A 17,390-nucleotide genomic window follows, 5' to 3' on the forward strand; every position below is an offset into this window, starting at 1 on the left:
TTAAGTGAAACTTCTTTACGGCGTTGGAAATAAATTTACCGTCACATTTTTCCGTTACGCGCCATCTTTTTCTTGTCCCTACCGCGGTTGATTCAGAGATTCGAAACCATTAATAACAAAAATATATAATAACAATGATAGTAATATAATATAAATTCTATTACAATTAATAAAATTCTGTAATAATCTTAGTAGTAATAAGGTAAAATGAAATAATTGTATTATTTGGATTAATGTCATGATAATAAAAGCCTTTTGTTAAACTTTATCTAATTTAACTCTATTTAATCAATTTGTAAGGTTGCACATAGTAGATAATTTTTCGAAAAATATGGTCATAAAGAGGTCACTTCTTACGAGTGTACAGTTTACAAAAAACAGTTTAATAATTTAAATTTGGCTATAAATTGTTTTTTTATTTTCTATGTTTAGCTTTTTAATAGTAATATACTAACACTAGTCTGTAAGTTTATACTAACATAATGGTGGATTATTTTATCTGAACAAATAAATAATAATAATACATTAATTGGGCCGTCTAGTAACCTGTTATACCGGTCAAGGGTCCTCCCTGTAGTTTGAAGGAAATTCACAACGGTCTTCTTTCACATAATAATTTCTAAAAATTCTTTATCAGCAAGGTTATTATTTACGACCACAGGTTCGACAAATCTACAATATTCATTATTTTCACCCAAACTTGTGTTAGTTTTCAGTGTCACCTGTCATTCGTTAAATTTGTATCTGTGTCTTGAATTCCTAGGTGATTCGCACTGTTTACCTGCGAATTTGCGGCAATAATCTACATCTAATATATATAATATTAATCATCTTACTATAAAAATAAAACGTATTTCAATGAAGCTTTTGAAACCTATTTGGGTCAATCACGATGGTACGACGTTAACACATTATTAAGTTATTAGTATTAATAACGTGTATATCGTCTTATAAGTTGTAGTGCACGTTTTCTAAAATAAAAACGTTTATTTTAATATAAATTTCAGACAAACCAATATTTTCTGTGGATATTCATCCAGCGGGGAAGCGATTTGCTACAGGGGGTCAGGGTCTCGACTCAGGCCGGGTTGTCGTGTGGAACTTGAATTCAGTGTTGTTTGAAGAAGTAGAAGTAGATCCTAATGTTCCTAAAATGCTTTGTCAAATGGACAATCATTTAGGTTGGTTTGTAGAAAAGTTTATATATATATATACATTACGAAAAAATATATACAGAGATATTCATTCACTACCATATTCACTGTTTTGTAGCTGATCTAATATTTCAATCCCAGAGAACTCAAATTGTTTTGGCTTGGTCCAGAAGAGTCATCTAATTGAACTCTAGTAAAATAGATGGTCTGATCTAGACTCCTCAGTGTCCTTTTAAATGTGCAATAAATTATATGATTTTTTTTCAGCCTGTGTTAACTGTGTACGATGGAGTAATGGTGGCAGATACTTAGCATCAGGTGGAGATGATAGACTTATCATGGTATGGGGACTCAGTGTAGCTGTAGGAGCTGGAAAGCATAAAGCAGAGACTTGGAGATGTTTAGCAACATTGAGAGGGCATGCAGGTGTGAATTAACAAATATTACAAACTACCTAAAACTTTATTATATTATAAATATATTGTTACTATGATATTCTGAAAATTGTAAAACTCTATCACAATTAAAATATCATGAAGTCTTATTTATTTAAAGTTATACAATATTTTATAGATATATGTTTCAGGTGATGTATTAGATCTGGCATGGTCACCATTAGACAAATGGCTCGCTAGTTGCAGTGTTGATAACACTATAATCATATGGAATGCTGAAAAATTTCCTGAAATGGTCTGTGTTCTAACTGGTCACACTGGACTTGTAAAAGGAGTTGCCTGGGACCCTGTAAGTTGAAAAATAAAATTCCTCCATATTGCCAGACAAGCAGTTTGTTTAATATATTAACTTAAGAGTTTTATTAAAATCTAATACTTTTATCTTACATAAGTGCATTTTTTATTTTATCAACATTTTAAAGAATTATGATTAGGTGAAAATGTGTGCAATAGCAAAATGTCTAAAATTTGTACTTATTACCATCCAAGAAATTGACATAGTTTAAAGGGGAATTCTTTTTTAAATCTATAGCTTAAATTGATTAATTAGTTAATTTTATACTTAATAATATATAAAATTGTAAGCAGTAGTTTCTAGATTATATATTAGTGTATGAGACTTGTTTTGGGCAGGTGGGCAAATATTTGGCATCACAGTCAGATGACAAATCGCTGCGTGTTTGGAAAACAGTTGATTGGTCTCAAGAAACTGTAATTACTGAACCATTTGATGAGTGTGGCGGTAACTATAAAATAATTAGATTTTATTTTTTATATCTTTTCACCAATGAACTGTTAACTGAAAAAACAGGAAAGAAATTATATTAGTAGTGTCATTTTTATATTGCATAGGTGTAAAGGAGCAGAAGACCCAGTTGTTGATTTGTCAATGGTGATAATGTTTTCTCAAAATTTGCTAAATAAAAAAAAGAAAAGTTCCTCATTCCCCACAAGGAATATCATTTGTAATCAATTATTTCTTAATAGTTATTTCGCGGGTTTCTACACAATTATCAATTGTAGGGTTTTTTACAAACTGAGTGCTCCCGGCTATGTCATGTGTGCATAAGCTAATATATTTTACAGGTACAACTCATGTGCTTCGACTATCATGGTCACCAGATGGTCAGTATGTGTTATCAGCACACGCTATGAATGGAGGTGGACCAACTGCTCAAGTGGTTGAGAGAGAGGGCTGGCGATGTGATAAGGACTTTGTTGGACATCGGAAAGCTGTTACATGTGCTGTATGTTATTTTGTCTGTTATTATATTAAATAAATATTTATTAACGCCAGACATATACACAATATTTTATAATAAAACTATTCAAATATCTGTCCACTGAAAAGAAAATATAGCTATATTACACAAGTCAAATAAGTACAAAACCGTTTTTTATAACTTATGACTATTCCTTAACCAGCCTGATTTAAATGAAGAAGCATCATGTCAATATTACTTTTAGTATCCAAGAAATTGGTGGACAAACATACTAAGTGCAATTTTGCAAGACTCATGCATGAAAGGCTCTAAAAAAATTCACAGCTGGTAATTCTGAAAACCTCCTTTTTGAATCGCTAAACTAAACTTAGATTTTATTTGTTATGAACAGTTGGGCTAGTAAATTGAGCCTTTAACCGCAGTGTTCAAATCACAGCCTATGGATATCTCTTCTCCTTTTTATGTGCAAATTAACCTCGTATAGTGAACGTTGTGAGGAAATCATAGATAATGAAATTGTAGAAGTAAGAAAATAAAATTTTCACGAAACAGATCAATAATTTTTTGCACCTATACGACTGGGCTATGCTGTAAATATTTTTTTGTTTTTTTTAGCGTTTTAACAGCAATATATTCGTTAAAGAGGGAAAGAAGTGTTGTTGTGCTGCTGTGGGATCACGGGATCGGGCTTTATCAATTTGGCTCACGTCTCTCAAGCGGCCTTTGGTTGTTGTACACGATCTATTCACTGACAGTGTGCTTGATCTTTCCTGGAGTTCTGATGGTAAGTTTATGTGGATATCTTTCCGTGTTATAATTCCTGTTTCATGTATCTATCTCGTGTATCAATCCTTAATATACGAGAAACAACAAATCCAAATATAATTTATTATATTGGTAACAATGTACACTTATTAATCAATAAAAAAATGCAATGCTTCTATTTTTACATTCACTGTCAGTACTTACAAGATTGTTGATAAATGTGAAGTGACACCGCCCCGCCAACCATGGACAATCTCAATGCCAGGGGCTCGCGAGTACGTTGCCGGCCGTTTAAACTATGGCTGATTGGCTTATTAATTCAGAAAAGTCTTTATTGATCACAAAACAATTACAAATACATTGGTTTGTTTGTAGTCTATATCTCTATAGAAAGTAATAAAGAAATATTTTTTAGGTTTAAATTTACTCGCGTGCAGTTCTGATGGTACTGTCGCGTGCATACAGTTTACAAATAAGGAAATTGGTACCCCACTAACACTTGAAGAAAAGGTTTGTATGAAAAATATTTTACTAAATCATTAATGATTAGTTATTTAAAATAATTATATATATAAATTAAAAATAACCTATTAGGAATTAAATTTTGACGAAACTTGGACAACCTACATTTTTTTCTTTCTTTTTTGTTATCTGTTTTTATACAAACATCTTTGCATAAACATGCATTTTTTCACAATTTTATACAATAAAACAATTAGTAAATAGCTGTAATAATATGTTACGTTATTATGTTGTTGTAAGGAAAAATAAATATTTCAGAATTCGCTATACGAGAAAATCTACGGAAAATGTCCTGCGAATGAGTCCGGCGGTGACCTGTCTTCCAATCTCTTGGTTGAGTGTCCAGAAATTCTACTCGCTCGGGAGAAGCAAGAGGCCAAAAAGGAAACTCCTAAAGAGGAAACTACTCCTAAGAATGACAAATCACAGGTACAGTATGCTTTTTAATTTCAGAACTTAATTAACAAGAGTTTTTCATTAAAATGTCAATGCTTCAATGTATATGTTGATAAAAAAGTAAATTCAAAATTGTGTGTGTGATATTAGTATTTAACCTCACCAAGGGTTTAAAATATGCTTAAAACATACCATGAATAATGGACGGCCATACATGTATAGGTGTGCGTGAGTCGAGCACCATATATTAAAAGTTTCTAGTATAGTAGGAAAATAAACATCTGAATCTTCACAGTGGTTGCCTGGAGATCGCTCGAAAGCGTTATCCTGCGTTTCATTTAATTGTGTCAATTGTATCGCTCACGGCTTCCACGTTTCATAGTTAATTTCGCATTGTCCGCTGGTTGCGTTGCGTGCACCAGGCTGCACCCACCACGCCCATGTCGTCACACATAGCGGTAAAATCACCGACGCGGTGGAATAAGGGAGTGCCCATTCGGTAATAATTATTGTGTGGCTAATTTATCTGCTTTAGCAAAAACCAATATACACGCCTTCCCCGATGTCAACCCAATCAAGTCCGGCGCCTCTACGTCCAATGGACCGGCAGATAGAGACGCGAACGTCGGATGGCAAACGACGTATCACACCTGTATTCATCCCGCTCACACAGGCGGACGCCAAGTGAGTTAGAGCGAGATAGATTGATTATATTTTATCCGTATTCTTTATAGCGATATATAATAAGTTCAGTAATTGTTTATTATAATAATAATACATCTTTTTATTTCTGTATAATAGAGTATTTACAATGTTAGCTGTTATTGTGATATATCTAGATATATCTACCTGCTTCTCATGGGCTTCCTCACTCTTCTCTTATGCGCTGCCATAAATTTACCTATCATGTCATGTTAGTGAATATATTACTTAATATGTCATGTGGAACATGGTGTAATGGTTGCAGCTCCTTACAAACATTGTGTTAAACAAAAAACTTGGCGATTAAAAAGAGCGGCGGAGAGTTTATAGCCAGTTCTTCTCTTCCGTTCTACTCCCTTGATTTGAGAACTGGTAGTAAATGGAAAATTAAAAACATTTAATATATATATTTCATTTTGACTTTCCTAAGTGTGTGACATTGTATTACCCAAATGATTTTGATTTTTTTATATGTAGTCGCTTATGTGGACGTAGGACGTACGTAGTATACGCACGCTTTTTGAATATGCTTTTGACAAAGTTTTCTATGGCTGTCAAATATGACACGTAACCACGTAACGTATTTGGACGTATAAACGTATAAATTGTAAGAATGCTACGAAATATATATATGACCTTATTAAAATAACCAAACCTAATTCCTATTTTGCATATTTCAGTGAGTCACTTGGTTCAATACCTGGCGGAAATGAAAATTGCTTCAGTACATCGTCGCAGAGCAAGTCACGCATCATAGTAGAGAGAAGAGATGACATCATCATACATCCAAATGTCAGTAACCACGCGCTCAGCAGAAGTAATGATAAGTATGTATTTTTTTTAATAATATTAAGTATTCTAAAGTTTTTTTTTAAATTTAAATTTAGCATTTATTATGAGTAAGGATGGCAAGTAATCATGTTTGTGAAATTTTTAATTTAAAATTGATTATAAATATAAAAAACTCGACGTTTGTTTACGGGTTTGCTGGCCTCGCGCTTAATAGAGCTTGACGGACGTAATATTTCCTAGACACTTAAAATTGTTAATGTTTAAAGCCTTAACGGAGTTAGAAATAACAATGTGTGCCATTGTTATATGTATAGAACTCATTCTATACACATAACAATGGCGCAACAACTTCTTTGGTCTGAGCTTCAGACTTTTGTATCTCTTTCGTTCATCATTTCATAGACATACCATAGAATTTTTGGGTCTAAGGCATGCCGGTTATTACAAGATGTTGTATGAAAGAGTGTTAAATGCGCACGTAGAATTCCATTGGTGCACATCCGGGGATCGAACGAACACCCCAGGGTTGAGAGTCGCACGTTGAAACTTTTGAGCTAATACTTCAGAGCAACTGTATGAGTTCTAGTGTCACTAATAAAGTTGTCAAACAGCCTGCGTAAAAATCTACGTTTATTAGTTTTAAATAATGAAATGTTTACCGGTGTGCGTTGGTAATTGTGTAACTTTTGTTTATTTATAATATTTAAATTAAAAACAACTTAGCTACTACGCTTTAACTTTCAATATTCGAAAAATTTCTAGCGGATTGGACCAACGTCTCAGAAAGCGTACGACATCGACCCTCCCAGGACCGAAAGCTGAAGATCTACAAGCCAAGAGATCGTGCACGTCTCCGACGGAGCAGGTTTCGTCCCGTGGGGTATACTTGGGACCGTCGCTGCCCGTCCCAGCTTTGGGGACGGCTGGGCCAATTGTGAGAGCCGCTGGATTGTTGAGATTGCAAGTGAGTTACTTTTATCAAGGTATTAGAAATCTACTATGATTATTTATGTTTTAGTATTTAGTTTTTATTTGCCTTGAATTTTTTAATGTTTTGTATCCTAAATGTTAATGGGCTTAAAAAAATATTAAAACTTAATGGATACAACAAAATTTTTGATTTTATCGCGGCCGCGCGTGTGCGTCACTCTATCAGTTGATCAATTGCTTGGTGGATCTGCGGCAGTGTCTGGCGTTACAAACAATAATCGATTCTACGACAATGAGCACCTTACCCTGAAAAATAAAATACTTTTCAGTAAGGTCAGGCAACTCGCTAAGGAAAAAGGGTACAAGTATGTATGGGTAAAAAACCTTTGTATGTTTGTCAGAAAAACCGATGAAGCTAAAGCCATCCAAGTGCGATCCAATGATGATCTAGCCAAATTACTATATTCTCTATATTCTATATTCCCGTTTGTATAGCTTACATATTTTTTATATTGTATTCAAATTTTCTATATTTTTTGTTAGAATCTTGATCTTTAAATATTCTTTAACTGCGGTGTGGAGTGCGAAACTGGATTTTTCTATAATTTTCACCTTGTTTCCTATCTTTCATATTTTTGACTATGGATAATGGCTCAAAATACCTTATTTATCTATTTACGATCAAAACTGTAGAGGCATCAAGAGTAAAATAGATAAACTCAAAAATAGTATTCTTCTTAGCAACTTTGATGTTATTGTTCTGGTTGAGACTTGGTTGGTGGATTCTGTCTTTGATGGAGAGTAGCATTCGGGTGGTTATGATTCTCGTAAAAAAGGTGGCGGTGGAGTTTTAGTTATGGTGAAAAGAGGTATTAAATCTATCAGATTGACTGAGTTTGAAGCCCCGGATTTGGAGGAAATATACATTCACTTGCCATCTCATGCTGGTCTCCTCCTAACTGCATGACATACACGCTAGCGCTCGATTTTCTAATTACATAATTACATGTGACTTTAATTTACCTTATCTCATCTGGTGATCCTCTCCAGATACCCTACTACAATCTGCAAATACTGAGTCATCGAAATTGTTGTTGCGTACCATGTCTTTTATGAATTTAAAACAAAATAATGTTATCCACAACAACAATGAGCGGCTCCTGGACCTAGTCCTAACAACACTTCCCGGGCGTGTTGATTTCTCTGATGATCCTTTACTTGGTCCTGTTCCTCATCACCCGCCTTTAGATAATCTTAGTACTGTTAATAGGTTAACTGTCATGACATCAGCTACTTTCAATCAAAGAAATTTCTTTAATGCACATTATGACTTAATAAATAATGCTATCGATAAGGTCGATTGGGTGAAATTACTAGCCACGTCCCATTCTGAGGATGCTGTTACCGTCTTCTACTCAAAAATAAATGCAATTATTGCTGCTTGCGTGCCATTCTCTAAACCTAAATCCCGTAAGTATCCAGTTTGGTTTAGCAGAGGGCTGATTAGAGCTCTTAATCGTAAGAAGAAACTCTGGTGTCGCTGGAAGGCCTACAAAGGCTTACTCGACTATCAAGAGTTTTCTTTATTAAGAGCACGTCTTAAAAATCTTATGAAACTTTGTTATAATCGCTATATAGAAAAGATTGAACTATCGCTTAAATCTAATATCAAACATTTTTGGAAATACACGTCCACTCTAAAACAAAGTAATTTAGGTTACCCTAAACTAATGAATGATGGCAGCATTTCATCCGACGATCCCAAACAAATAGTTGAGTTATTTTCAAATTATTTTCAGTCAGTATTTGAACCTCAAACTCACTCGGATGGAGACGCTGTGTACACAGTTGAAGAGAGCCTTTCCAGTGACTCTCAGATCCTTGTGCATAACTTGTATTTAGATGTAGACGAGATCAGCAAGGAACTATATTTGCTTGATCCGAGTAAAGGTCCTGGTCCAGATCAAATTAGACCAGTTTTTCTAAAGCATAGACATCGTTCATTGTGTGTCCCTTTACAGATTATATTCAATAAGTGTATGTCCAGTGGCACTTTTCCTGATTGCTGGAAATTATCTTATATAACGCCTATCTTTAAGACTGATGTCGAAAATTACCGACCGATTTCAATACTTTCTGCAATCCCTAAGATCTTGGAAAGATTAGATCGCCGACGAATTTATTCCAGCCTAAGGCACGTTATTATAGACCAACAGCACGGAGCAACAGCAGCTGGTAAATCTACTCTCTCTAACCTCCTTGTTTTTACTAATTATATTTTTAGCGGTTTAGATAATAAACATCAGATAGACACAATCTACACGGACTTTCAGAAGGCTTTTGATAAGGTTGACCATATGATGCTTTTACAAAAGCTGTCTTAATGGTATTAAGGGCAATCTTTTAAGATGGTTTACGGCATATCTATCTAATCGTGTTCAATCAGTGGTAATAAATGGATTTACTTCTTCTCAAATAGTAGTGACATCCGGTGTCCCCCAGGGCTTAATCCTTGGGCCGTTGCTCTTTTCTTTATTTATCAACGACATATCTAAATGTTTTTTACACTGCAAGTACTTGTTATACGCAGACGACTTAAAGTTATATAAAACGGTAGTTGCACTTTCTGATGTGGAACTTATTCAGGAAGATTTCGATAGGCTAGATGACTACTGCAAAATAAACAAATTATTCTTAAAATACAGTAAATGTCAGCATATCGTTGTACCTTGTTTACAAGGAAAATACATAAAACAATCACGGCCAACTTCACCCTTGGAAACCATTCCCTCGAACGTGTGGGCTCTGTAAGGGATCTTGGGGTCCTTTTTGACTCCAAATTATCCCTAGATAAACACATAGGCTTGATTATTAATAAAGCCTACCGTATGTTGGGTTTCATAACGCGTATCACCGAACCTTTCAAAGACAAAACCACATATATTCACCTCTATAAGACGCTTGTGCAGTCTCAGTTGGAATACGCTAGTCCAATCTGGAATCCATACTACGCTATATATGTCACACAACTGGAGGCTGTACAGAAGAAATTTTTACGTATTTTAAATTGTCGCATGAACGGTGGTAGGGCTAAATACAACGAACTTTTAAAAAAATATAATTTACTTTCTTTGAGTACTAGGCGTAGTTTGATAGATTGTGTCATTATAAGAAAAATATGCGTACATGAATTAACTTGTTCAAATCTTCTCGAACTCATAAGATTCAATATTCCTGCCAGATCTCTACGCTCGCACAGGTCCTTTAACCTTCCGACTCCCAGAACCAACATTGGGTTCCGTGAGCCTCTTCACAGGATGTGTTCTACTTTTGATTCTACTACTAATATCGATCTTTTTTCGCACTCATCTACTGCTTCATTCAAGAATAGGTTAAAACAACTATTCGAGTAGTAAACCTTGTATCTTTCTTCTTATTTTGGCTACTAGTATATCTGTCGTTCTACCGATCTATAAACTTTGTATTGTCTACTTAAATATTTTGTTCTGCTGTCATGTCGCGTTTTGTTTTGCTTTATATCCTTTCATGTCAGAATTGTATAAATAATAAACAAAAATGCATAAACTTACATGTAACACTAGATATATACTAACTAAAACTAATCTAAAATAATAATTATGCTTATGTAGAAGCTATCTTAGGGCATAATTAATAGATATAAGTAGCTAATTATGAGGCAGAACAGATGATGATCAAATGCTCAAAAAGAAGATATAGTACAGATACCGGCAAACTTCTTGAGCATTAAACAAGGGAGTTGGGGAATGTTTGTGCATCGTACACACACAAACATACAAACGTCAACTGATTTACCAATCACGCGATCACTCTCCCACCGCCCCCTCCCAGTGATACCTAAAAATTGCTTCTGCGCAGCCAAGGACATTTGTTCAAGATGTTTGCCGGTATCTATATTAAGACTTAAAAAACCTTTCCTTCAAATCAAATCAAAAACTACTTTATGATTAGCTATATTTTGTAGCTCTACTCTATGGCAGAGATACAGATCTCTCAAAAAACAAGGATTAAAAAAACGCTAAAAGCATAAATTAACGACTAATGATTATTCGATTACAGGTGGTGAATAAAGCATACAACACTCCATATGGCAAATTGTCTCGGCTTGAGTTAATACCAAACAATTCTGCATCAAACGATCCGGTATGGGACGCTTGCTTAGGTAAGACATTTAACTGTCATTAATTGTTACAATCATAAATGGATTTCGGATTGTACCCATTTCTTAGGTAATGGGATCGTAAGGGGGATGTTCTTATTTGGTGATTACGTCAGCAGAATTTTATTAAACATTGTCTATGCTTGAAAACTAAGTAACTTTGGAAGAGTCCTACAAAAAATGAATACTTTTATGTACAAATATTACGTATTACGTAATACATGAACGACTCCAGTAATGCATTTGTCATAAGGCTGATTAGGTGATGTCGATTCTGTCTGAAGTGTTAGATTCGCACAGTAAGTCCATTGATGCCACGGCCTGAGATCGTATTTTTTTTTTATAAATTATACGTTTTGAATTGCAATAATAATAATGAAGTAATAGTATCCTTATTTCTGTTTTTATATATTACAGGTTCACCCGTATCGTGTATATCCTGCGACGCCCGTTGGCTGTGCGTATCTTGTACGGATGGATCGTTACACGTGTGGAGAAACGCCAAACCGAAGCCCTACAGGGCTTTGCCCCCACTCGGTAAATACTATTATTATTCTTATGGAGTACGTGTACTATTTACACGTTTATACATTTCAGTTTCATTTTAATGGAGAAACAAAAACTTTATTGAAATGTTAGATTTTCCATAATTTTTTACTGTTTAGTTATTTGGTTCCACATTTGCCCACAGAGCGCTGCTCAAGATTTAAAACCAAAAATATAATGTTACTTTTATGACAACTATGGTTAATAGTATAGTAAATTTTATTCTACAAGCAGGATTGTAACGCACGGCCAGTTTTGAGAATATCACTTGGCTTCGCTTCAATTTTAAATATTGTTCCAGCTTTACCATCTCCGGCGCACAAATTGTCCTTAAACGGGGACACCTTATCAGTGGTGACGTCATCAGCTGAATTGACCATGTGGGACCTTAACAATGCAACCTGTTCCCTTCGGTCACTGTCTTTCAGGAATTTACTTTCAAATAACGGTATGAAGTTATATATATTGTTTGTATACATACATATATAGGCATTGTTTATGGAATAATTTAAGTCAATCTCTTGCTGTCTAATATATGGCATCGTTCAGAAAAACTTTTTGAAAGCTCCTCCTTAGTGTTGTTTGTTATTCCTATAATAATTCAGGATTCATTTCAAAAGTATCATTAAGAATAAAACCCTGAGGACCCTAACCCTAACCCTAGGATATAGATTTGAATTCAGAACATTACGACTACAAGAATTTGTAAACCAAGCTAGCGGCGGTAGATGGCGTTGATATCAGTAATCAAAACTTGATTTGACAGATTTCTTAAAGAGCGCAAAATATTTGTAACGGGTGTGTAAACATTGCTGTGGTCAAGGCGTAAAGCTGCCGACCCAGTTATGGCACATTACAGCACCACTTCCATCTCTGATCGTCAGTCAGTGTGATACCTGATCAGTCTATAGTTCGCGTCTTCTCCATTTTCCTGGATAAGCTTTTCAAGGCGTGAGGTTTCCAATGCTGTTGAAAAGCCTTGGTGACGTGAAGCTTCTTGAAAATTGAGCCGTTGCTTCTACGCAGTCTAATATGCAGCATACTACACCACATCTCGTTCTATGACTTTTTTTCTAAATTTACTAACGTAAATTTGATTATTTTCCAGCTTCCGTCACAAACTGTACGTTGGTGGACGGAAACCCCATGATATCATTGAATACTGGCAAAAGTTATATTTACTGCAAGAAATTGTGGGCTTGGTGAGTAGACATTTTCAGTTTGCTTTATTTTAAGTAAAATTTCTTTATCGGCGTTGGAAAAAAATATACCGATATATAAATATACCGATGGATAAAAATATATTTTTCGGTTACGCGTCACATTTTTCCGTTACGCGCCATCTTTTTCTTGTCCCTACCACGGTTGATTCGAAAAGATTCGAAGCCATTAATAACAAAAATATATAATAACGATAACAATGATAGTAATAGTTCTAATACAATTCATGAAATTCTGTTATAATCTTAGTAGTAATAAGGTAAAATGAAATAATTTGTATGATTATGATAATAAAAGCCTTTTGTTAAACTTTATTTAACTAATTTCTGTAAAGTTGCATATAGTAGATCATTTTCGAAAAATAAGGTCATAAAGAAGTTTTACTTCTTACATGTGTACACTAGTACACGCACACATTTTTTGTTATTTGAATGATTATAATAGTTAAGATTTTGCAATTCTTCATAAATTTCATTGCAGCTCTGATGCAATTTGAGTTTAATTAAATAAATCGTTTATTTGCGAGGAAGGTACTTTCAAGTTTATTAATTATACAAATAGCCATATAAGATATTTATAATTGTTCTCAAAATTTATGATCTAAAAAGTCTCTCATAAAGGTATCTTTAAAACTAATCACGATCCCTTTGAAAGCATCGTGCACACGGCAGTGTGTATTATCTGAAAAATAGATTAAACAGTTTGACATATGGCGTAACCATTGTTGCGTAAAAATAATTAAGCGCTTTTCGAACGTCAAAATAATTGGCAATGATTTCTCTTCTGTTTTAAATTGTGAGTGTGTTACGGGTTATAATTTGTGACGTTGAAATGAGTCAATTGTAGTAAATTATTTCCAGGGTACTATGGACAGATGGGGGTGATCCGGTGAGACGTGCGGGAGGTGGAGCCGGTAGCAGCAGAAGACCACGAGTTTCCTCTCCTTTACAGCATTCTGCTACACAGGGGTATGTATAAAAAGCATAAACGCGTATGTAGGAAAAATTCAATACTGCTTTTAATAGTCGCCGCTGCCATATCCATGCTAATTTAATATATAGACAATGTATCATAAACACACAATACGTTTTTATTTGTTTTTTGTATCTGCTTCTGTAAGAATAGGCCTTTTGACGACTATTTCAGATAGTTTATTACTCACTATAGAACCTATACAAATTATTTTTTTGAATTCTTTTTCTGATTTAGAAATTCAAAACATTCCTAATTTCAAGAACCCGGAAAACTGTTTTCTAGGCAAGATGGCGTCGCACCAGCCTCTGTAACGTAACTTGCTTGTAAACACATAATCAAACGTCGCGTTTTTGTATAATTTTACATTCTTAAATGACACATATATTATATTTCGAAATTAAACTTCAAGACAGTAGGAGGATTAAACGCGACGACGTTTTTTCGAAGGCGAAGTTTTTATTTAGAAGTTATTTTACTCCATAACGCTTTTGAATTCACATAATTAATTTTTTATACTGTGAATAAGATTATGTATTTTTAAGTTGGAAGAACGTCATAACGTCTATCTAGAGTTAAATAATGTTTTTTCAATTTACGGTGATTCTTAATAAAAATTATAGTGGATAAAATTGTAATCAGTATTTGTTTCAGTAAATACAACGCGTGCGCTGCTCGTAGCTGGTTAGAGTCACAGGTGTCTGTATGTTTGCATCTTCGTTTGGCTAGGGACTATCGGCATTGGATCAACGCACTGTTTACGCATCTGATAGGTCATGGTAAGCTATATTCTAGAATGTTCTAAATCCTTCGCTCTTGCGAGAATAAGAAAAAACTGATATCTAATTCTGTCTTTATGCCGCAAGAATAATGTAGATTAATATTAATATTGGTATTAAAATATATTCATTCCTTTTACAAAACATTAAAATAAATAGATAATATTACAAAAACATAGTTTCTTGGCCAATTTCAATAAGTTTTTAATTTTAATCATTGAACTAAAAATATAAAATTACAAATGGAGTCTTCTTAGTTACGTAAAGTACGTACTTTGAGGACGTACGACGTACGTACAGTTACATGAGCTACGTATGAGAGAGACTGATGTTTCAGGCACTGAAGATCAACTTAGAACCATTTTAGATGATCTATTGGGACCTAGTCATTGTATTTCGCAGCCTTCCAAGTGGGAATCCAATATATTGGTTAGTATCAAATTATAATTTTTAAATAAATAAATACATAGTCAATCGTCTTTTGAGTTTTTGTAAATGTAATGTTTTATTCGTATTTCCGTTAGGATGTGATAGGGAACATTATTTGTGATAATTTAAATCCCCATATACAGTATGCATATGTGAACTACTTTCGAGGTATCACGGTTTTTTTTAAATAAACAAAATGTGCAATTTCACAAATTTATTTTTATGAAGTATTTAAATCTCATTTTAACGTCAAATTAAAATTCATAAATTATTTTATGATTTTTTTGAAAGCAATAACAACTTCTTTAGTTTTTTATCACTTTTTCAGGGAATCAAAAAACATGAGTTATTAGAAGAATTATTGGCTCTTCTCGTGAGGCAACTGCGCTGGCAGAGGCTGTACACTGAATACGCGGATCAGTTGAACGAACTCAAACAAAAAACACCTTTACTCAATGGACACACGTAACATTGAGGTTAGACTGAAAAAATAACCATTAAAAATCCCGTATTCCAAATTCTTCAAGGTGTCTTTAAAGGTTCGAACAGTTAACCTTGATGACGGGAATTAAAAATATGTACCTTCCATTTTTTAAGTCACTTCCAGTATAATGCTTCCATACGGTTGTGAATGAACTCCTGCACCGCTTAGTTTTCATGAATTTTATGTGTTTATGAATTACAGCGGTACTCAATATAATCTTACTATATCTTAGAACGTTACAACTTAATGATTGTTTAAATAACTTTTAATGCATGAATTAGTAGGAATGTGCCGATGCGAATGGTCCATTTTATCTCGTTAATTAAGTTTCAATTGTTTGGTGAATTTAATAAAATAATAAACAGTATTATCCAATATTTTCTTGCGTTCGAAATGTTAGTCATATAATGCATATAAATTATATGTATATTGAATTTAGATTACTTTTGAAATTTCTCTTTGCTGTGATTTATAATAAGAATATTATAAGGCGTTTTATAAAAGGTTCGTATCTAATATTGAGGTTAAGTATTAGGGTTTTGATTTTATACTATGCATGCGAAAATAAAATCGTTTGGTTAGATAAACTTGCTTGAATAACGAATACGTTACGTTCTTACGTTAGTAATAACTGAATAATATAAGTCTCGGTATCATAAAATGAGAAAGCGAAGGAAAAACTTAAATATTTCTCAGTATCAAATGACTGGTCAAGTTATTTGATGAGAATTATACAATATCAGTTCCAATTAGTGTTTTTTTTTGATGAAAATAGTTCGAATTTTCTTTATCGTTTACGATTCCTATTAACGACTAGTATTATATAGAAACAGGGCGTTAGATAAACTAGTATATAAGTCGTGATGCCCCAATTAGATTATTCTCATTTGAAAGGTTGTGTATTGTTAAATTGTATTCTTTCTACAATTTAAGTCATTTATAGAAATCGACGATATTGTTTCGTAAAATATTTTAAGAATTTTTATCATTACAGGTTCATTTACGTGCATATTTGTTAGATGAATCAATTTACTGCCATTCTACGTAATAATTAGCATTTTCTTCAATGTTTCACATAATAATTATTAGTGTTTATAAAGATATAATTCGATAATTTTGTCGATTAGTTGAATATTGTAATCTCCAATTGATAGTATTATAAGTACTCAGCTCATAAGACTGTAAATACAATAAATATTTTTTAGATATTTCTTAGTTTTATTTTTTCTAAATTTCATTGCTTTAACACAAATGTAATTAAAGGGCCTACTACGGTCGCCAACCTCCAAAAAAGGACATTATTTCTTGCCATTTTATCATCGTTTCTTGAAGTATGGCGAATGGAAAAAAAAATACATGGTGGAGTTGAGTAGTTTATGTATCCATTATGAAAGATCGATACACGATTTAAATATGAAGTTATTTCTGTGAAGTTAAGTCTGTTAAAACTGAATTTGAATATAACTTTAAAAAAAAACAACATTTGAATTTGGATCAATCGTCTTGGATAAAGAGTAGACAACTAACTAGGGTTTGAAAGGATCTTGGTTTTATGGGAAGCAAAATGTTTGTGTTGAAAAGAAATAATGAAGTCAGCTCTAAAGCTAACAGAATAAGGGTGTAACAGCTCGATAGAAAAAAAATCTAAACAAAGCCAATTTTTGACACTTTGAATTCATTTTATGACGAAAATGTATATAGAACATGATTTTGAAATCTACACGATATATTTTATCGCAAGTCAAGTAATCCATTTCAGAAAATATGATAAAATTATATTAATTTAATGTTTTATATAACCAATTGTTATTACGGGCCGGCG

The 17,390-nt window shown here is 33.5% G+C and overlaps 1 protein-coding gene across 1 annotated transcript; it reads left to right on the forward strand.

The window, feature by feature from the left end:
* The first annotated feature begins 766 nt into the window (after positions 1-766).
* Positions 767-16,642, forward strand: LOC123720465 (protein HIRA homolog). Its single transcript, XM_045677078.1, has 20 exons — positions 767-895; positions 1,008-1,181; positions 1,422-1,580; positions 1,741-1,898; positions 2,243-2,351; positions 2,696-2,856; positions 3,448-3,616; positions 4,013-4,107; positions 4,378-4,548; positions 5,051-5,199; positions 5,898-6,044; positions 6,772-6,973; positions 11,038-11,140; positions 11,555-11,674; positions 11,985-12,131; positions 12,792-12,885; positions 13,765-13,872; positions 14,531-14,655; positions 14,993-15,084; positions 15,413-16,642. Exons 1-20 carry the CDS (start codon positions 859-861, stop codon positions 15,551-15,553), a joined length of 2,661 nt encoding a protein of 886 aa, XP_045533034.1. The 5' UTR covers positions 767-858; the 3' UTR covers positions 15,554-16,642.
* Positions 16,643-17,390: the final 748 nt, after the last annotated feature.

Source organism: Pieris brassicae, chromosome 2, assembly GCF_905147105.1.
Source record: "Pieris brassicae chromosome 2, ilPieBrab1.1, whole genome shotgun sequence".
In the NCBI taxonomy this organism is placed as follows: Eukaryota; Metazoa; Arthropoda; class Insecta; order Lepidoptera; family Pieridae; genus Pieris; species Pieris brassicae.

Coding starts and splice junctions, on each gene's coding strand:
- LOC123720465 (XM_045677078.1), top strand. CDS start 859: ATGAAGCTTTTGAAACCTATTTGGGTCAATCACGATG. Junction 3,617..4,012: donor TCTTTCCTGGAGTTCTGATG/GTAAGTTTATGT, acceptor AATATTTTTTAG/GTTTAAATTTACTCGCGTGC. Junction 15,085..15,412: donor AGTGGGAATCCAATATATTG/GTTAGTATCAAA, acceptor TCACTTTTTCAG/GGAATCAAAAAACATGAGTT.